Source organism: Calonectris borealis, chromosome 16, assembly GCF_964195595.1.
Source record: "Calonectris borealis chromosome 16, bCalBor7.hap1.2, whole genome shotgun sequence".
NCBI lineage: Eukaryota > Metazoa > Chordata > Aves > Procellariiformes > Procellariidae > Calonectris > Calonectris borealis.
In genome coordinates, this window is record NC_134327.1 from 15439281 (window position 1) to 15460568 (window position 21288).

Consider the following 21288-nt stretch of genomic DNA (forward strand, 5'->3'; position numbering starts at 1 on the left):
CACCAGAACTAGAAAGATCAGGCCAGGCTGGTGGGAGAGGTTATCCAGGCTCAGCACTGGCAGGAGATACAAGATCAAGGTGGGTGATGCTCGGACACCAAGCAAACACAAGAGCCATACATCTCCATTTTTGAAGGGCTGTGAGCAAGCCGCTGTCTCCCTGATGCTCAAGAAGCATTGCTAGGAAACGGGGGCACCCAAGGGGCTGCGTAGTCCCGTCAGACCCAAGGGATTTGGGTCCAAAAGTGGCAGCTCAGGAGAGTCACCTGTTATCAGCCCTTCCAAAGGCTGGTAGGAGCTGCTGGGTCTGTCCTGGGAGCTGCAGCGTGACCTGGGCCACCAGTTCGGGAACTTGGATAAACCAAAGCACTTACACCCACCAGAACGGCAAACCAGACCCTGCCCACAGCCAAATGACGTTATTAATTAATTGAGTCAATACTGCTCAGCCACAGCGTTATCCTCCTGAACTCCCCACAGCCCTCTGCAAACAACATCTTGGAATAAGTGGATCAATCATACTCTTATCAAATAGGCACAGGATATCAACCCAAGCATTAAGGGCCACCCCAGATACCCGGATAAATGAGGAGCTTTCTTCAGGCCTGAGTAAGTGTGATTCATTTCAGAAGAGGCTGAGATCTGCACAGCTGCCTAGAGATTCAGTATGCCCAATTCCCATTAAAATTTATGGGCTGGAAGGCCAACCTTTGCTCAAACTTTCTTTCCAATTTACAGACTAAAGCAGCTCGGGATGGAAGCTCAGATGGGCTCTGAATGAGAAACTGAAGCTTTTGGAAGGCTCTCGGCTCTCCAGCCCTCCAGAAAGGGCAGCATGTCACGGCGTACCAGAGAAAGCAATACCACGGGATGCAACAGCAGCGCAGAGCCCGATAGAGCTTGTTCTTCTTGGCAGCCCTACTAAAGACAACAGGACTGTGTGCCTTTTTAAGGATGCTGGTCCAGGCGTTATAAGGCAGAGAGCATCCAGTGGATGTCTGGTCCCCTGCTACGGCAGGGAAATAACGGTTGTTTGGTAATGGATTGCACCAAGAGCCATTTGAAGCTGCAGAAGACCTGGACAGCATCCAACGTGAGATTGGATCAGGAGACGCTGCTGGGGCCAAACACATTCCTTGATGCACTAACAACTTTGGGGGAGGACGCGTCTCCCTGTTTCATGGCCTGATGACGGGGAGCCCAGCGTGACCCCAGCCTCTGGCTAGGGCACGTCATGCAACCAAGGAGCCATTGCTCTGGAACGAGACCTCCACGAGATCTGCAGCAGGGAAAAATTCAAGCCTCGCTTCTCAGGACTTGTTGACCACTGCCTGCTCCCAAACACGCCACTGTCAGCCCGTCGCTCCGTTTTGCTGATACCTTATCCTGTTTTGCACGATGTGCCGTCGTGACATTGCCTTGCCTGCCAAGGACGCGCACGGGCGAAGGGAGGACTCGGCGATAAGGGAGTTTCAAAGGGCTCTCGGAAGGAGCTCGGAGGAGGCGAAGCGAGCACTGCGGGCCAGACAGGGAAGATGCACAACTGTGTGTGCAGAACAACAGACTCGGTTAAGTCTACAGACATCATAAGACAATCTAATGTGGAACTGTATTGTCTGGGGAATGCTTCAGAGGAACCCCAGCATCCAGCTGTAGAGTCCCATATGTTTTGATAAGAGACTGTTAAAGGCACACTTCTATAAACACAAGTCACATTTTGTATAGATATGGGCTGTAAATGTTACGTTAAAATACCTCAATTGCCTTGAAGCCGATTCATGCTCTGCAACTGCCAAGAAAAAAAAAAAGCGAGCCCGGGATATTTCATCTTGCTATCTGAAGTTATTTATAATAAACTCTGACTGAACTGAACACATCGGGCCAAAAGAGCAGAGGAAGCAGCGATGAAGGGTGGTAAAGCTCACGCTGCAATCCATCACCCCTGCTGCAAAGCCGGTGTTCAAACAAGGCAACGGGTCTGGCTTCCATCAGGCAAAGCCAGGAAATGCAGGGTTAAGGCCAGCTTGAACTTGGTCCTTAAGTGACCCCCTGACATTACTCGCTGGTGACTCCAGCGGCACCACCGCCTCACGGGGATGACTTCTGCCTTGTTTGCCCTCAGCTCTTCCCCGAGCAGGGGTTGCAGAAGGACTTGGGGGTCCCCTTCATGACCCCCCCGCTTTCCTCGCACTGATGGAGCATTGGGATGCAGGTCAGACCGCACCTGGCTGGCGAGCAGACAGCTCCATCCCACCCAACCGCTCCAGCTCCTCGCTGCTCCAACCCGGTATTAGGACTGACATTAAACTGCAGGGCTGACTCAGAAGTAGCCGAGGATATTTTACTCTACCAAATTTCTCTCCAACCTATGAAAGATCACAGGCTGCCAAGAAATAATGCCTCAGATGTAGCTCCCCTTTCTTGTGATGAGCTGGTGGCTTAAATCCATCCTTCAACTAATACTGCTGCTGACATTGACCCATCCTGGAGAGTAGAGATGTGCTTTCAAACACAGCATTTAGAGCTAAACTGACAGCTTATCAGGACAAAGTGATACGGAGCAGGCAGGGGATTGATTTTGCCTAACTGATCCCTCCTGTCTCGCTTAAGGGCAAACTCCACAGCCCTTACTGAAATGAGCAGTCCTGCTGGGTCGCAGCGGGACCATGGGAACGCACAAGCGCAATAGGAAACAACCACCTTTCCGTGGTGAAAGCTCCGAGCCCATGTGCAAAAACCGGTCTCAGATAAGCAGCGACAGTAAAATACCAGATAAGCTGACAGCAAGATGGGACTGCTGATGTCCATGTAGCATCCAAAGCTTTACACCGTTTCGCTGAAGTTATTCCCTTCCCCTCATCCATAAGCTCTGCCTGTCCCTCCTCAAGCCGACAGAAGTTCTTCTGGAGCATCTGGAGAGCACCGACCACACGCACTGCATGGCTTCATAAATTAGACCTCAGCTCTGGTACCCGTTTCTTAGATGAAGTTCTGCTCTGCTCACGTGGATAGGAGCTATTTTGAAGATGCTTCAGAGGAGGAACCGCAGGTGCCCAAGTCGCAGCCTCTCCCCCACCTCCACCGCTCGTTGTCTGCGTGACCCCTTGCAAGTCACCTCATTGCTCCTTGGCGCCGTTCCCTTCTCGCTTTCTGCAAGAAGCCAACTCACTCTCTTCGAAGCAATCTCAGCCCCAGATTGCCTCTTACTTTGAGCTCTACGGCACTCGCAGCGGCTCTGGGCTCAGCCTAAGTGAATGCAAATGCTAATAGTGCAAATGGGCTCCATAATTAATTGCCCGTGCACATGAGAAGCAGCTCTGCGAGCTCCATCCCTTGACGAACATACACGAGAAAGCCTGGTAGGTACTTGTCAAAAACTCAACAGAGTACAAAGAAACCAGCCATGACTCAGCAGGGCCTGGGAAATTTCAATGAGAGACATGTTTTTAAAAAAAAGTAAAAATAGAATAAATATGGCCTTCAGAAGACCCTCCATTTTGCTATGGCTGAGCATTGATTTCTTCCAGTCACGGCACAGCCTGCTCTAGCAACAGAGCGAGATTTCAGTTCATCGTAACGGGGGCATCAAGCTGCAGGTTGGAGACGGAGCCATCGGAGCAGGACTTGTACGTGCGACAAACACCGAGACAGGGTCAGAAAAACAGGGTTAGCCTGTGACATGGGAGAAAAACATCCGGCCAAGATGCCAACTGTGAAATCCCTCTTTATCCCTCACCCTGGCCTCAAGAACAGAGTTACCCCCAACTTCAGCAGGTCCAGAGCTCCCCTTTTAAATACAAATTATCAGTTCAAGAACAGGTTCATACTTAAGAGTGAAAACGAGGAAATCTCTTCAAAACCTATACGAAATGCAGGTTTTTTTCTGTCCAGAGCAGGTAAGTTCCAGATCACGTGGACACTAAAAATAGGCACTCTCACAAGTGCACATTTTATTGATCCTCATCAGAGAAGTGACGAACAACACCACGCAGAAACTAAACGAACTTTTGCCTGGCAGAGCCGGGCCCTCGGGAGCCGGCTACGAAACGACGTGCGAGAACTTACCCTGCCCTCGCTTTGTGCCTTGATAAGAGATTTAAGAGACCGTGGTGGTCAATCAAGCCCTTCACGAGCCTCTCTTCATGTAAAAGACACATGATTCAGTGTTGAGTGAATTTTTACTGTTGCCTTATAAACCCCTGCGCGGTCGAGGTTTGCACCGGAGCGGCCGGGAGACCCGCGCCAGCGGTTGTGACGGTAATAAAAGTGTTTACAGCACTGGCGTATGCTTGAAATTGCAGAAACAATATTCAGGATCGCCGATAAAGGGAAAACACCACAGCCACAACTGAAACAGAATGCCCTTCTGACTTCCGCTCTTCCATTACCAGTGTTGATAGAGATGAAATTAAAACCTTTAGCGGGAAGCGAGGTGAAGGAAATCCCAGCATATTTACAGACGTGGCGCTTACCAGTGCCCTTGGGAACGGATCCAAATCTCTTTCCTTGGGAGCCCATTTAATAGGGCAGCAGCCTTCCCAGGGTTGGCTTCCCATCACTGGCGTCTCTCCCACCCATCTGCCCGTGCCCAGAAGCCCAAGTATGTTAAGTATCGGCCTAGGAAAAAAAAGATTCAGGAGAAATAGGTGACATTTTTTTTTTCCCCTTCCTCAAGAGCTGCTCTGGGTGGTTCAATCCTCCAAGCTATGCAATTCAATAAGCCATAGTGTTCCAATTGCTACAAGCCGCCTAGTCCCCACCATGTCAAAGCAGCTCAGATTTAACAACAAAACTACAGTGTACATTATACCATCACAAGCTCCGCACAAACACACTTACAGAAGGGCCTGGCTGGGGATATACAATGTGTTTAGGGCTAAATCCTGCTCCTGGACCCATCAGCTTTGCTGGCATTGAAGTTACCTGACCTGGAACATGTGGATGAAGAACAGGGTCTCGGTTTCTTTTCCAAACCCAAACTGGTGCTTCCCTACACTCCTCCACAGTGGAAACCCAAAGCAATGACAAAGATCTCATGGATTCATTATCTCACCCCAGGACTTCAATCAGCACCTCCAAGTCTGACAGCATCCTTATGGACAAACCCAGCCAAGGAATAAACCTGCTTGCTATCAACTTCTACGGGAAAGGTTTTCATTCCTTTGCAAACAAAGTGAAGTCCATTCTGCCAGAAACAACAGCATGGGCACACACAAATATATATAAAAACATACATGTACTAAGTCCGTACACACAAATACTGCATTTCTGTGTTCCTCTGCTTTCCCATCAGCTGTGCCCGAAACCTAAGCCCAAACAATTTCTATTTGCGGCTTGCTTTGTCTCCCGGTTGCTCTTCATCCCTTCCTCTCCGTCATCCCCAATGAAGGAGGTGTCAGTTCATGCTTCCTCTCCTTAACCACGTCAAGAAGCAGCCTGGGCTGCAGCTCCTCCGAGACAGGAACAGATCTCTATGCAAATACCTGCGTACCCATCGCAAATCTCAGAGGATTTAATCGAACAACAGGAAAATCAAAACAAACGCGCGGGCGGAGAGGAGAGTGATGGGGATCAAAGAGTCTGCGTACGCCAAGCTTCGCGAGGGTCCCGGGGGATGCTCCCCCCAAAACATCCCTGTTTATAACGTTCATCCAACACCCTCCAGCCTCCTGCAACATGACAGACGCCAAACGCCCCGTACCAGAACTTGTGGTTTACTTTCTGCAGCAAGATCTACCAGAATATTAGATACTCAGGCAAATCCTCTTCCTACTTCCACCACAAGGATGGAGGAAAGGGGCCAGGAGCAGCCACGCAGCTTGAATTCACCCTCTGAAGGAACCGCGATCACAAACAGATGTACGCACATACAAAGTCATCTTATTTCTCCGGATGGCTTTCGGAGGCACTGCTTCTGAGCAAAATTGCAAGATACTAGTAGCATTGTGAAAGCACACAATTTCCATCTGTCAGTTGAAACAGGCAAAATTAGATCTCGAAGCTGCGCATTTAATCCATTGCCAAACTAGTCTGCCTGGTACAGTGCTCAGAACAGATTTTTATTAAGGGAAAAGAAAGAGGAAAATTGTCTTTTACAGCTGCATCTTGTCAAAGCTCCCCTCCTCCACCCCCAGCCCGGCCGGCCAGCTCCGGAGTGACCGCTCCGATATTTCCCTGCGGCAGGAGGCTGGGAACAGCCCTGGGAGCCCTGCACAGAGCTCTTCAGCCTCTAATTCACTTCCAATTTTTCTCTACGCAGGCTGACGACTCCTAATTGCTGGTTCAGAAATACAGTGCATACCCTGATGATTTTAAGTTGGTCCAAGTTATCTCAGAATTAACGATTAGGGGAGATCACATAATAACTCTCCTCCGATCCCAGGCAGCTAAACATTCAGTTAAAAGTGTATCTTACTTAAAATCAGAAGGCTGCTTCGGCGGCTGGATTAACGGATTGGACACAAACGCCAGATGCTACCTTGAGAATTAAGGGCAAAATGTGAGCTCAAGTTCTCTTAAAACATCTGTGTAAATAGAGGTAACATATTTCTTGCATGAGTTTTAATGCTGGTGGCAAAGGTCGCTGCTGCCCAGGTCGGATGCCCGACAAGGTTGAATTCACAGTGTGATGTGTGATAGAAGTAAAAGACACCGGTGTGTCTCTGGGTGTGCAGTGCACGGAGCCCAGGCTGTACCCCTGGGACGACTCCCGATTTACACCAGCATAAGGAAATGGCAGACCACAAGCTACGTGCATAATCCAGTGGAAAACTAATCGGAGCTCTGTAAGTAGGCAGCTCAATGCTTCTTGTCTGCAGAAGCAATTTAAAAAAAAAAAAAAAAACAAACAAACCAAACAAGAACCACCAACACACAAACACACAGAGAAAAACATGATTTAGAGTTCATTCACTGTAAACTAACGTGATCCCGGTTGCTCTAATGGAGTTACTCCAAACATGTCATTTAGACAGAGCACGGCAAAGAAAGCCGAGGTTTTGCTTCCAAGTGAGCCCGGTGGATGCTGCCGACCGGCCCCGCGGGAGCCAGCCCAAGCCCCAAAACGCCAAGTGACAAAAGCCAAGGAAAAGGTAAACAAGGGTATGCCTAAACGCAATTAGACTCAATCTAAAACTGCTTTTGTATTTTAAAAACCTCACTAAAACACAGTAAAGCATCTTAGAGACAGCTGTATGATATTCAGATATTCAGAAAGTATCTATACCCAGCTTGGGGCTACATGGCATAAAATTCATCTGCAACATAAAGAAGAAGAGATTAGCTACAGGCTCCGATCTTCTGCTCCCGTGAATCAGCACAGTTCAACTCGTGTGATACGTTGTGTTACGTTTCTAAGGGATTTGCCATCTCGACATGCTAGAAAAAAACACATATGGACTCAATACATAAACCAAACTTGTAAACAAACTGCAAATTGAAACTGCATTTATTGGTTCCCACCGGATTTGAGAGGTGAGAAAACTAAAGGCAACTGGAAAAACTTTACAAAGTGGAGTCTGGGATGCATCTTGTAAGTGCCTTGAAAAGTAGCAAATTAATTGCTCTGAAGGGTTATAAATTACAGTCTGAAAGTAACAAGTAAATTGTAGATATTTCACAAAGATTACGGTAATCTTTACTAAAATCTGATGTAACAAGTTAGCATCTCTCAGTTTTTCACTGGAGGGGAATATCCAGTACAGAACAATTAAAAAAAAATTAGTGGAAAAGGAAAAGCACACACAAAGACATACTAAAATAATTTTAATTACTATCTTCAGTGAAACTATACGTATAGGAAATTTGGATATGTGGATGCAGAGAGAGTTAACTTTGGAATCCATTGGCTTTTGTAGCAATAAAAGCACTAACTAGATTAAAGGGTGAGGAAGAACTAGGCAGGCAAAATTTTTCTAAGTGCATTTGTGAATTAAACCTGCTCAGAGATACCTGCTGCAATCCTGGCTTGGGACAATACCGAGATAAACCCCTAAAACTCTGGCAAGCGGCACACTCAGCTTGGAATTCAAACAGAAAAGCAACAGGGACAGAGCTGAGCGGGGCGTCAGGGGCTCCAACCACGGCCAGCGTACACGGTCGGGTCGCCGGTGTGAGGGAAAGATCAGAACTGGGGGTGAGGAGGGGTTAAATGTGATTCTATTTACTGAATATTACATTTCATTCAAGTCAAAGATCTAATTTTATTTTCGTTACTTATACTTCTGATTTACTTTGTACACTTTGCTCAGATGGACTTTTTTTTTTGTTATGAGTCAATTTCATTTCATCAGACAATTTCACATTTCCATTCTTGGCACCAGCATCGTATCTTTTTTTCTGGTTTCCCTACACTCGCGCTTCTGAACGCATACAGGTATTGCCCTACACCATCAGTCCCTGCTGCAAAGAGCCACGGCAAAACCTCATCTGCTTTGAAAGCATTTTTGTAATTAGCTTTCTCACCCTTTTGTTGTTGCAAAAGTCATTCCGAAAACAGGAGCCAAGCAGCAGCTAATGCCTGCCTGAGTTTGCAGAGAGCTTAGCGCCTTGCTCAGCGCCGCAGCCCCCCCCCCCGCTGCCGCTTACGCTGACGTTTCTCCTAAGTACCACAGACTCCAGCAGCGTTGACATCGGACAGGGATTTCCAACACTGATCCGTACTCCCCGTGTTTGGCTAGAAGACAGGAATAAAAGGCATTTCACGGAGGGACGAGCTACAAGGAGTGCTCAAGGAATTCAGGGTGCAATAGAGAGGCCAGAGATGATGGGGTCTGGCGGTGCCAGGGACGCAGGGACCGCGACAAGCCAGCTAAGGTGGTTTCTCTTGGTACTAAAGACGAAACTCAGGACTAAACTGTTGATTAGATGTATTGAGCCAACACAGAACGCTGAAATGAAAGGAGCTAAAACACATGTGGACAACATATTTTTAGATGAGTTACAATTTACAAGACTTTTCTTCCTTATGTTTCCTAATTGCTTGTCATTCAGCAGGAGACGCTGCTGGGTGCACAGCACCTGCGCCTCTCACCAGATTCAGTGGGCGTCGTGGATGCTCAGCAGCTCCCAGGATGAGGCCAGAAATACATTTATTTGCTAACGGGTTTTTCCACAGCACACTAAATATTTTAACTGCAATATTTATATTCGGAGATGACAAATTATGATTCGGTCAAACCCTCCCATTGCACTTTTCAGGATACAGCCTGAATAAGAACAGATTAAAAGCAAAGGCTTTCTGATAAAGCTCCTCAAATCTGATACATGCTCATTATAGAGCAATCAAATGAAGTTTGTCCAGCTGATGGGAGCCCAGACCTGGCCACTTATACCCACACCTCCGTGTGCTTCAGTATAACCTCCCCAAATCACAAACTGCAATGCTCCCGCAGACGCGGGAGCCAGAACACATCAATTGTGCAATAAGGAATGAAGAGAACTGCAAGCCTCGTGTCAGAGAACAATTTATAACACTGCCGAGCAAACAGCTTAGCCCAGTACGAATAACGGGAAGACGGAGTGAAGACCAGGGCGTTAGAAACAGAGCAGATACACCATTTTGCACGAAATGCATTTTTTTCACCATCCAAGCGTGTAGACACCTATCCTGAGGAATATACATTGGAAATAACATGCAGGATGTTATTGTGGACGTTACGTCTGCCCCAAAGTGCTTGTAAGGGCAACTAGCAAGTGTTGCAAGAAAAAGCACTTCAGAAAAAAAAAATTAAAAAATAAAACCCAGATTTGATGCAAGCAGAGACTTTACCCAAACAGGAGAACAGAGCCAAGTCCCACAGAATTCAGCTGGCACCAACAAGCTCTGTAGCCACTTGAGAAAATAAATCAGGGGAGGGTTTTTTCTGACTAAAGCACACAGAATTCAACCTATAATGAATCACTGCATGTTTTTATGAATCACTAAATAACCAGCAAAGTTGCTCAAGCCTTATCAAAGCCGTGCTGCAAAGCTGACGCTCGGCGCCGTGATGGAAAGCAGGTTTAATCGCCGCTGCGCGTTACGTCCCGGGTTACAGCCCGTTTCTCCTGCCAGTCGGACAGTAAAACCCCTCCAGCGATGCGACGTACTGGCGACGGACACAAAGTCAGCGTTCCTCCCAACCGCTCCACCTCGGGCACGTGGACGGCGCCAGCTGCCAACCGCCATCCCAGCCCATCGCTGTGTTACACGTGCATCAACCCACAAGGGCCAGGAGCTGTGTCCAAACCCCCCCCCCCCGGGATGCAGGGACATCTAGGGATTAACAAAAAATGACTCAATGCTTTGTTGATCAAAATATTAGCAACAGCAAAAAAAAAATATATATATTAAAGAAAACACCTGTCTGGATACAGGCATAGCTCCGTGTTTCTGTAGAGCCGTCAGGTAACAGCGGCACTTGGGAAGAGCCAGGAAAGGACCTCGCAGGATCGCAAAACCCCAAATCCTGCTCTCTACCACCCAACGTGCACAACGAGTACACAAAGTCCCACCCACAGACCTCTATAAATAAACCCCACGTAGGAGATCCAGGACTGAAGAAATAAGTAAGTTTGCTTCCAATTATATACCTTTTTAAAAAAAGGCAAATTAAAACCAAATCAGTGAAAATTCAATTTCAGCCATTGCCCGTATCACAAGAACAATATTCAGGCTGTTTATTTGCTCTGAACTGTCAACTCCTGTGCTGGAGCCGTCACTTAGGAAAGCTGAAGAATGACAGACACTACACAGCTAACAGCTCGACCAAAGTCAACCATGACAATCAGACCCAGAGCCAGTCCGAACGCTTTCTGCTCCTTTGATTAAACTTTAACAGACACAACTCTTTGATTATTGCTCCCACACCTGAAAATCAGCTCCTTGCAGATCTTTTGCTTTCTGTGGTTTGAAAACTCAGAAGTTTGTTGGTTTTATTAATACAAAACCACACAAATAAGGGGGCAGGATTTTTTTCCAGGTTGTTCTTACCATTCCCAAATGGAGCCCAGCTATTAAAAACAGAAACGTGCATCTACTACATCTGCCCACTCCCCCGTTTTCCCTCCGATGCGCAGCCCTTTGGGCGGACGCGTGCCTCCGGCTAGGCAGGCTCCCGGCCCCGAAAGCTGATCCCCGCCCCACCTGTCCCCCCGAGAACCAGGCAACGGCTTTTTTTAGCTATTCCTAAGCCTGGCAGTAACCCCTTCTGCTTAAGCCAGGGAGGCAAACCACGCTTTTGGCCCAGCCGCGGAGGATTTCCACCTGCTCCAGGCCACAGGTCTGGGCTATCTCTGCTACCGACAAATATTCGGAGCGGCCGGGCGGCTTTCGTGGTTCAGGCGATCAGGATTGACAGGGCTTCACCGGGAGCCCCACGCAAGATGCCCTCGACGGCACTCCCTGAACCGCGGTGGCATTTGATTTTTTTGGATGCTGACGCACCCAGGTCTGCGGTGCAAAGCCTGTGGTGCGGCGGGATGCAGCTCCCCGCCTCTGCCGGGAGCATCCCACGGGACCACCACCAAGAGCCAACAGGGACCCGCCGGGAACCGGATCCCGAATGCACAGGATGGGACACCCTTTTCAAGGCACGTGGGACAGACGGACAGCCCGCGGACACAGGGGTGACGCCTTTCTGCCTGGCGGCAGGGGAAGCGTGCACAAGTTTCGGAGTTGAAACACCGCAGGGGAGACGGACGGAGACGCACTCCCACACCGGGAAACGCTTGGTGAGCACGGGGAGAGGAGGGAGGCAGGTATGGGGGGCATGGAGCAAGACCTTCTCCTCCTCCCCCCCCCAAAATAAACCCCAAAGAGAGCAAAGGACAACTTCCCCAGCAAGAAAAAGCACCACTGAGGGAAAGACACTGCTTTTCAGAAGGGGTTCGTGCTTCCCAGGTGAGCGAGCACCTCAGTGAAGCTCTTCAGACTCAGATTTTAGGAGACTTCACAGTCACGTCCCTTCCTTCTGTAACAGAGGGAGATTTTAACGCAAACGTAAAGCTCATTGTCGTGGTTTATGGATCTGTGCTTCTGGGTGGGCAGAAAGAGTCACCAAAACTGTACAACTGGCCAGGAACCCCCTTCGTGTTGCCATCTTCTCTTTCAAGTTACTCTTTCCCCGGGACAGGCGCTCGGGGAAATCTCAGCCCTTATCGCACTGATCCGTCCCTGCTCCTCCTCGAGCAGGTCTCCCCATCTAGCTGCTTCCCAAGTGTCCCAGCCCGGCGGCGGTGGCACTCGTCCCCGAGCTGCCCGACCTCCGGCGGTCCGACACGCACCCAGCACCGCCCGGGCACAGCCCCAGCTCCTGAGCAAGACGCACATCTCCTCGCTTTGAGGTTGCTCAACACCGCTTCGTTAAGCGGCTTCAGAAATCACAACCACCAGCAACGCGAGCGCTCTCGCCAAGAAACTTAAAGAGTCGACACCAAAGGATTATTCTCCCTGCGATGCGTGGGTGCTGGCGACCGGGAGAAGGGGAAAAAATCCCAGCAAGGAGCTCGTCCCTATTGCTGCGATACGTCGTCAGCTTTGTTCTGCTACAACCAAAACACACTGGCTCTGACAGCAATAACACTACAACACAGGGCTTATGTAGTTTTATTAAATTTCTGCTTCGCTATTAACCAACCGTCACAATTTCCATCTAATATTATGTCAGACGGATAAGTTTTGTAAAGAAACTCGCTCTCCTGTGAATTCTTAGGAGAGATGCTGAAAGGCAAAAGAAAAGCACAGCCTCACCCTACGGCAGCACAAGTACACCTGAACCCTCTTCTACACAAACCTCCCCTGCTCGGTACCGGCACTGCTTTGTTTTCCTCCAGCTTGCGGGTTAATTTGTCAGCGGTACCGGCTTCGGGGATGCCGAACCCAGAGCGCCGCGTGGGAGAGCGAGACCCCACCAAAGCCAAAGGAGAAGGCTTCTCCCTCCCGCCTGCCCCCAAAGTTTTGAGTCACGATAACCTGCTGTAAGGGAAGAGATCGGTCTTGACTCACTCTCAGCTGTAACAGGAACGCTGTGCCCTCCCCAAGCCCCTCCAGGACCGGGTATATGACTTTTTTTTTAATGGAACCATCATCTACATTTAATATTTATACAGCTAAAGCATCGCTGTGGAGATCAACTACTTGTTTACTTCTCCCTTCCATCCACACGCGTATAGGAGCCCGGCTCCCCCTCACAATGGTGTAAAGCAGAAATATCTCTGCAAAAGCCAATAGTTCATGTAAAGCTAGTTTAAACGAGAGGAGACGCAAGGCCATAAAAATTGTGGGGTTTCCCTCCAAGTATTTCTCCTAATAACAGACCAAGGCAGCATTCTGGGGAGGATTGTGCAATTCCTCCTAATGACAACACTCAACTTGGTGGTGTTGCTGAGGAAAACAGTGATCTCAGATGCACACGGGTTTCTTTGGTTAACTGAAGCGAGATCAATAATAACCATATTAATAAATAATGCTTTTAATAGCAGCGGCAGGATATAGGCAGCAAACTGCAGGCAGGTATCAGGGATAGGTAAAAGCATTAATTATCTGCACAATGTCAATGCTTCTGAGCTGACATGCAGAGCAAAGCTAAAAGCTCACTTTCTGAAGATTATCAAGACAGACTGACAACTCCCTGCTTGCACACAAGCATTTTGGGTAAAATTCAATTTTCTGGATGTCAGAACTAAGACGAACACACTGCTCTTTTTCATTTAACATTAATAAACTGGGTAAAGGGCACAGGGGAGGGCGGGGGATTTAGAGGCTTGACTGTCCTCTTCCTTCCCTGCCTGCAAGTTCCAAAAGAACAAAAGCAAAGGAGAGTTTTCGGGACCCGAGGCGAGCGAGGCATGTGCCTTCCCCAAACCAACTCCAACCCGCTCCATTTTTCTGCGACGAGAAAGCGCACATGCACTCCGAGCTCTCTTATATAAACAGCGAGAGGGTCAGCGCCTATCTGAAATTCTCCACCGTGTCTAAAATAAATACGAGGTTGTCTTCAAACTTTGCTCCTTCCCACCCCACCGAGAAATAAGTGAAGTTGAGGGGTTTCTCCCCTCTGCGGGTCCTGGGGGGCTGCAGCTCAGCATCCTCCACCGCCCTGCGATGCTGAGGCCAGACACCTTGTCCCGACGCCCCATCCCTCTCGCTCCCACACCGGACGGTCGGATGGTGCTGGTGGAGCCGAGGGGACCTTGGTGTGCGTCCTCCCGACTGAGGCCAGTGGGATGAGCACGGGGGGACGCGCTCCCCGCCTGTCCCGCTCCTGCAAAGCCCCACATCCCCCTCCCCGAGGTTGGGGATCGGGACAGGAGGGCGGGGGAGGACTCTGGGGACCCCGGAGGCTTCGTAGCATCCCCGTGCGCTGGAGGGAGCCGTGAGCCCCCGGGACGCAGAGCCCCGACGGGGTGCTCCGGGCACGGGGAGGGGTCCCGGGGAGGGGGTGTCCCAATCGGCCGGGGGGTGCGGTGTCCCTCGGGGAAAGGATATGGGTTACAGACCAGCCTGAGGCACCAGCTGCGCGGGCGGGTGGTTTGCTTGAGGCAGAAGAAGGCGGTGGGTGCCAGCGCCGGGTAAGGCACCTGCTCCTCCTCCTCGGAGGCCAGGTCGGGCGGCGGGTCGCGGCCGGGGGAGCCGCCGGGGCCGGAGCCGGCATCCTCCGGCGGCTGCTCGGCTGCTCGGCGGGGCGGCGCGGCGATGGGCACCCGCACCTCGCCGCCGGCCGGGCGCGGCAGCGGCTCTCGGCTCTCGCCATCAGTCATGGTAGCGGCCAGGACCTGCGGGGCAAGGGCAGGGGGTCAGGGGCGGCGGCCCCCCCGGCGGCGGGGCGCACCCCGGCGCGGCTCCCACCTGGCCCCCGGCGCTCCAGCCGCAACAAAGACGGGCGATGGGGGTCGAGCCGCCTCCCGGGCGCGGCTGCTCCCGCCCCCCGGGGAAGCTGGGGCTCCCCCCCCCCGCCCCAGGGTGCCCCCACCCACTAGCTTTTTCATTTTCGGGGATGGAAAATTGATGGGGGGGCGTAGGAGGGGGGGGTCCTACCTTAGTTTGGCGGAGCGCGGTGTCCCCAGGAGCATAGCCGTGCCTTCCAGTTCACATGGGACCAGGCAGCAATCGAGGCGCTGGATCTCCCCCCCACACACACCCACCACCACCCCGTAAATCCAGCGGGGGCGGGGGGGGGCTGGGGCTCGGCGTGCGGCGCCCGCCCGCCCGCGGGGATGGAGGATGGAGGAGGGCTGGGGAGGAGGAGGAGGAGGAGGAGGAGGAGAAGAAAGAGGAGGAGGAGGAGGAGGAGGAGGAGGAGGAGAGGTAGCGGCGGGGGTGGGGGCCCTTCCCGAGCCGAGCGGAGCCTCTCCCGACGGTAATCCCAAGGAGCGAGCAGGGAGCTCCGCAGCCGCTTTGCAAAGCTTCGCCCGGGCTTAACAGGAAACTTCGGATTTACCGGGGGAGGAGGGAGAGGAGAGGGGAGGAGAGAAGCGGAGGCGGAGGGGGCTGGGAGCCCGGCGGGGCAGGGCGGGGGCGGGCAGCCGGGAGGAGCCGGGGCAGCCCCGGGGGGTCGGGGGGAGCCGCCCGCATGTCCCCCACCCCCGGCCACGCTGCCTTCCCCCCGCCTTTGTTCAGGCTCCGGGCGATGCGTGGGGAAGGGCAGGTCGCCCAGGCCCTCTCGGGGAGCCACGAATGGAAGGCTTGGGGGGGGGGGGGGGGGTTGGTGGACACACACCCCACCAGGGCAGGCGGAAAGGACTTTGCAAAGCCGGTGGAGGGGGGACCCGGTTTGTCCCCCGCTCCCTACGCGGACTCCCCGCGGCCGTGCACCCCCAAAGGGGGAGATGCAGCTCCCCCCTCACCCCCGGGGCTCCAACGGCGGGCTGAGGGGGCGGGTGGGCCCGGCTGCCCCCCCTCACCCCCGGGGGGCTGCTGCGTGGGAAGGCGCCCGGCGCCACTCCTACGGGGGGGCTGCGAGGCTGCCACAGCTCCCTGGAAACCCCGCTTGCCCCCAGGGCATTAATTCATTAGTTTTAATAAATAAATGTATAAGCCCAAGTTAGAGGTCGGAGCATTTTAATAAATAAAGATCGGCTCTCAAACTGCAGTGATTTTTAGCTGAGTAGCTAATCTTCTCAAGGGCTTAGCTCGGAGGGATCAGAATAAACAGATAATAGAAAGTCGTTACAGGCACCGTCCCCTTAAACTCCGCTTAGGAAGTTTTATTCTTTTGAGTTATTTCAAATTCTGTGAATTGTATCTGAATGTAGTGCAGGTGGAGGGAGGGGGGGAAGAGAGATTAAAAAATGTTAGCTAGATACATTCCCCTCAACTGGAATGTTTTAAAAAGTGAGTTCATTATATACCACCACATTCAATTTGCAAATGCAGTTCCCAATGCTATTCTTCATGGTTAATAACTGGGAATTGATTGAAAAGGGAGGTCATGCAGCTTTCAAAGCAGAAAGAGCCCAGCCCAATGGGGCTGGTGAGGAGATGGTTTTACATCCACACTTTCAATGGTTGTTTTATTAGATGTTTGCAGGTTGTGATTAACAGTATGTGGCAATTTTATTATTGAACAAACAATGCCTCTGACAGGCACGATACAGCCTGCAAAGCGAACGTGAACTGTGCAAAGAAGAGATTGCACTTGGAGTTTCCACGCATTTATACAAGCTAATTAGGGCAAATCATAAATTACTGTGGGAAGGGAAGAACTGCATGTGAGTTGGTGGAGCTCTCCTTGAGCAAACCATCTTCCACGCATAAATTATCTTGCTCAGGAAAATGACCTTTACAGGAAGAAAAGGAGGTTTACTAAAATGGGAATCGGGAGAAGGAGAGGCCAAGCCTCGAGAGCAAGCGACGCCTCTTGACCCTCTCCCAAAGGCAGAAGCTGCCCTGGCAATAAACTTCCCTCCGTGCCTCCCCTCCAGCGCCGTGTCAGGAGAGCGGGATGCTGCTCCCATGACTAACAAATCCATCTTCAAAGCTCTTTCCCCACCAGCTGTCGGCGAGCACCGGCTCCTGTCCTTCCCCAGGCAGAGGCTGGGTGGAAGCTCAGAGCTGCCGCGAGCTGCAGACATCCTTCCCATAGCCAGACAGAGCGCGGGGAGCCTGACATTTTCGAGGTCTTAACCTGTTGCCTGATGGAGAGTATTTAAAGCCAAGAGCCTTATTAATAAACTCCATGCAACGACGGCTGAGACGGACGATTTGTTGTAAAAAGGAGGATTTTGAAGAAGCCTGGCAAAGAATAGGCCCAATCCTAACCCCAGTGGGGATTTTTGGCTCATTCTGCGAAGGATCAGGATTAATTCCAAAGGTGGTCATTATTGAAAAGAGACAACATTTTGTTGGCAAAGTATTTGCTTCCTCCCATATTTCCTGCTTAACCCGCATATAGTGGTTGGAAGGAGTAGACCAGATTCTGCTCCATTTACTCCAGATTTGTCTCCAGCTGACTGCACTGACAGCAGTAACATTTCTTCAGGTTTACACGAGTCAGAAGGATCTGGCCACAGCATTTCTGTCATTAATAAACCACCAGAAATTTTAAGATCGATACCAATCTGAGGACACACAGTATACCCTGAACGGGCACTTAGCTTGCAAAATGGCAGCTGACATAATGGGATGTGTAACGCTCTTAGCTGGCCCTAATAAATCGTCCCCCGCGGGCACGCAGCCGGGTGTAGTCCAGTCTACGTGCAAGGTGGACAGGCTGGAGATGTGCACATCTGCCCCAAAACCGTACGGACTGGAGAGGAGAGCTGGGGTCCCTGGCCCGGGTGCAGGGTGAGGTGCCTGAGCATTGGGAAGGCAGCGGCGCTGGGTCCCGTCATGGGAGACATCACCCATCCCAGGTGCTCGCTGGGGTGGGAGCTCAGCAGGGCAAATTCACAGGGCTCCCGAAGTTACCGGAGCCACAACGATTTCAACAGCTCAGAAACCAGATCTGCTCCGACCATGACAACCAACATGGACCGAGGACACCCAGCCTCCCCTTCTGCCTGCTCTTCCCCATTTGATGTTATTTAGCATGTAGCAGCCATTTGCGAGCTGTCACAGAAAGACAAGATAGGACTTTACAAGAAAACCGCCGGTTGTCTCAGGTATTTTTCATAAAGCAGCCAATCCTATTTAATATTTCTCCTCCTAACTTGCCTACAACCTCTCAAAGGCCGTAAACCTTCCAGCGACCCTGCCGGAGGCGGGAGCAGCGCCTCCAGCCCTGCAGCCTGCCCGGCTCCGGGGAGGAGGGCAGGATGCTCCTCCCGGCTGCTACGCCTGGAGTCAGGAGCAACCCAAAGGAGACCCGCTGCCAAGGTGACACCCACCAGGATTAACAATCAATTTCTCAAGGTCACGGGCACGGTGAGAGCGGGAGCATCCCTGCCCGACTCACGCCCTCGCTAGGGGCTGGAAGGGGAGCCTTTGCCAACATCTATAAAATGTGCTGGGTGTGCCATCGTAGCGTGCTGTCAGATGCAACCCAGGCAGTAAATCAAGCGGCGTAGCACAGCTTAATGCCCTAGTCTGTGATTGTGTGTGATGCACAGCCTCTTCCCATAGAGTTGCGAGGATCAGCTGGGGAAAAAAAAAAAAAAAATCTGATTTGACTTTCGGGGTTTGATGCTACAGCATTTTCCAGGCTAAGATGAGATCAGTAGGTCAGCCCCATAGTTTAAAGCTTCTTTGTGTTTTTGTACCTATTAAGCTGACCTCTTATATATGAAGTCTGACAGAGGTTCTGAATACTTTATGTAATATTTTTTTTTTACTGGATCTAATTCTAGCTGACTCAAATCTGGGTTTTTCTGATTGCAGAAAAACCTTCAAACAAGGAACAATCTAGCTAATAGTGCTTGCATAAATCATCCTCAAAATAATGAGTATCTGTGGAGTGAATTCATTTAGCTAAATAGATGGAGGACCACTTTAAATTTATTTAGAAAGATTAACAAAAGAGAAGGGAAATGAAAAACAGATAATAAATTGACGAGAGAAGGGAAAAATTGTATTAGAAACAATGAATTTATAATAAATTCAAAATGTTAAGGAGAAAATTCCAAAAAAGGAGATTGGCACCGTGGCAGTTTGGATGTGCTGGTGCTAAAATGTATTTTTAATTAAAATACACGGATGTTAAAATGCATTTTAAAATAGATAGATAAATAGGTCCCCAGCCAAAATTATATTTTTACTTTTATGACTTCAAATTCACCCATAATTTGTCCTTTCCTCAGTAGAAGAAAACACTTATCTACTCCAGGGCTAGCTCTTCCATTGCGCTCAGCATACCTTCATCAACCACTGACTACGGAGCGCCAAACTGCACGTGCCCCCTGGGCGGGTCGCAGCTCTTACTCCCTTCCCACCTGGAATCTGCTCCTTTTTCTGACAAAAACCCCCAGTATTTTGCTCCTGCATCCTTTCTTCTCCTCCTCTCGTTTTTCCTTCCTCCCATCTCAATCCTTTCCCTTCCTTCTCCACTGATTTCGCCATATGCGGTCCCCCATCCTATTCCTTGGTCTAATATCCCCCCGTCGGCTCCTTGGCCCTTTATTTTGGGGTGACGTTGCACAGTGCCTGCTATCCTGGTAACAGCCCCGCAGGGAGCCCCTGCAAACATATTGGATTGTCCTGATGCGTTTTTGGTATCTCAAAGCCCCTACAACAGCTCCTGTATCTGCATTCCAGTGGCAGCACCAGACACGGATTTTCTTTCTCACCTTCAGCAATTTGGTGGGTATTCCCTCCCCATAAAGTCTCACACTAGGTTTTAATGCCTTTGTGGTGCAATGTTTAGGTTCTCTGTAGCCAAGCCTGGAGAAATCTACCAAGAGGTCCACACAAGGAGTACAAAGGCTTTAAGTTGCACCTAAATCCTGAGCAAAACTGGGATGATGCCTCAACCAACATGGTGCTTTTGAGATCAAGTCTATCACTCGTGTTTCATCCTCCAGAAAAACATCTTTTTTCAGGAGAAAGCGTCCCCTAACAACTTCTGGCATTGTGCTAAGGAAGCCCAAGGCTATCCATCTTCAAAACCCTTCACCCACCTTGCAGTGTGTTTCCAGTCTCACAGCTGAATGTGCAGCGTTTCCAAATACATCACTGAGTGAGCGTACTTCAAACCCACACATTTTGGACAGGCTCAAAAACTGCATTGTGGCTTCTCTCTTTCTCCTGTTGTATTTGCCGCTTTGATTTATTTACTTCTCATATCATGTTTAGGCTGCTAAATATAAAAACTGTTCAAAATAACTGTGCAAAATATTCTCCAAGTCCTTGAGGAAAAAAAAAATACCTTGCTCAGATCTGCATTCTCATGTTTTATGGTTTTAGCACATGTTGTAAATAGAATATTTCCATAATAAATATTTGATAAAAATATTTTCCACATGAAGTTACTTCGAAGCCGACAGCCCCAGAAAGACAGAAGAGGAGCTACCAGGTTGGCAGCAACATTGGGTGCATTCCCAAACTTACTGGAAGAGACCACCTTGAGTGGGAAAGACAAGTTTGGACTCCACATTCCCCCCTTGCCTTACCTCCTCCTCATCTCCGGACGTGGACACCTGCTCGGTGGGAAGGAAGCAACGTCAAGGAGCCCAAGAGTCGCAGATGTGTTTTCTGACGATCAAAATCATGTCAGCTTGTCGCTTGATATTTAATTTCCCTGCCTTCATGCTCAAGCCTTCACATAACTTACTGGCAGCTCTCCTCTTTCACGCATGGACCTGCGGACGGAAGCATCTCTCTCCAAGAAGACCCTTAAGTGCGGGTTGTTGCCCCCTTCTAGTCCCTGGGACGTTAGCCTTGGTCCACACTCATGTTTGCAAATAAGCTCATCTCGAAAGCTCCCAGGTCGACTTGAGCACCGTGCACCATTTACCAGCCCTTTCCCACACCTCTGCTAACAACGGTGCAGGTCCTGGTGAGCCAGGTTTCCTGACTGTGCTTTGAATAACATTTTGAATAACGCTGCTTGCAGCAAGAAATCACCGTGGCCATGATTTCCCCTTTCATAGAGTTGGAATTTCATGTCCTTTAATTTCATTGATTGCTCTGTAGTCTTATTCGGTGAGAATGAGAGGAGTTTGAGTTTTACGGGTGCCTGGTACATTCCCGCTTGTTTATTAGATGGGTAAGACAAGACAAAAAGAACGAATTTTCAGTTTGTTGCCAGTATCAAAAACGTGTTTGGTGGAGGTCTAAAACTGCAAAGGCTGCATGAATCTGAATTCTTGCTGAGAAGATGACAGAAAATTAAAGACAAATAAAAGACAATTTAACCAAAGAGGCACCAGAGCAGT

The 21288-nt window shown here is 50.1% G+C and overlaps 1 protein-coding gene across 1 annotated transcript in view; it reads right to left on the minus strand.

The window, feature by feature from the left end:
* The window catches only part of CACNA1H (calcium voltage-gated channel subunit alpha1 H), a 256884-nt gene extending 242145 nt beyond the window's left edge, over positions 1 to 14739 (minus strand). The window contains exon 1 of the mRNA XM_075165481.1: positions 14468 to 14739. Within this exon, the coding sequence (XP_075021582.1) occupies positions 14468 to 14739 (272 nt within the window). The remainder of the gene's footprint in view (positions 1 to 14467) is intronic.
* Positions 14740 to 21288: the final 6549 nt, after the last annotated feature.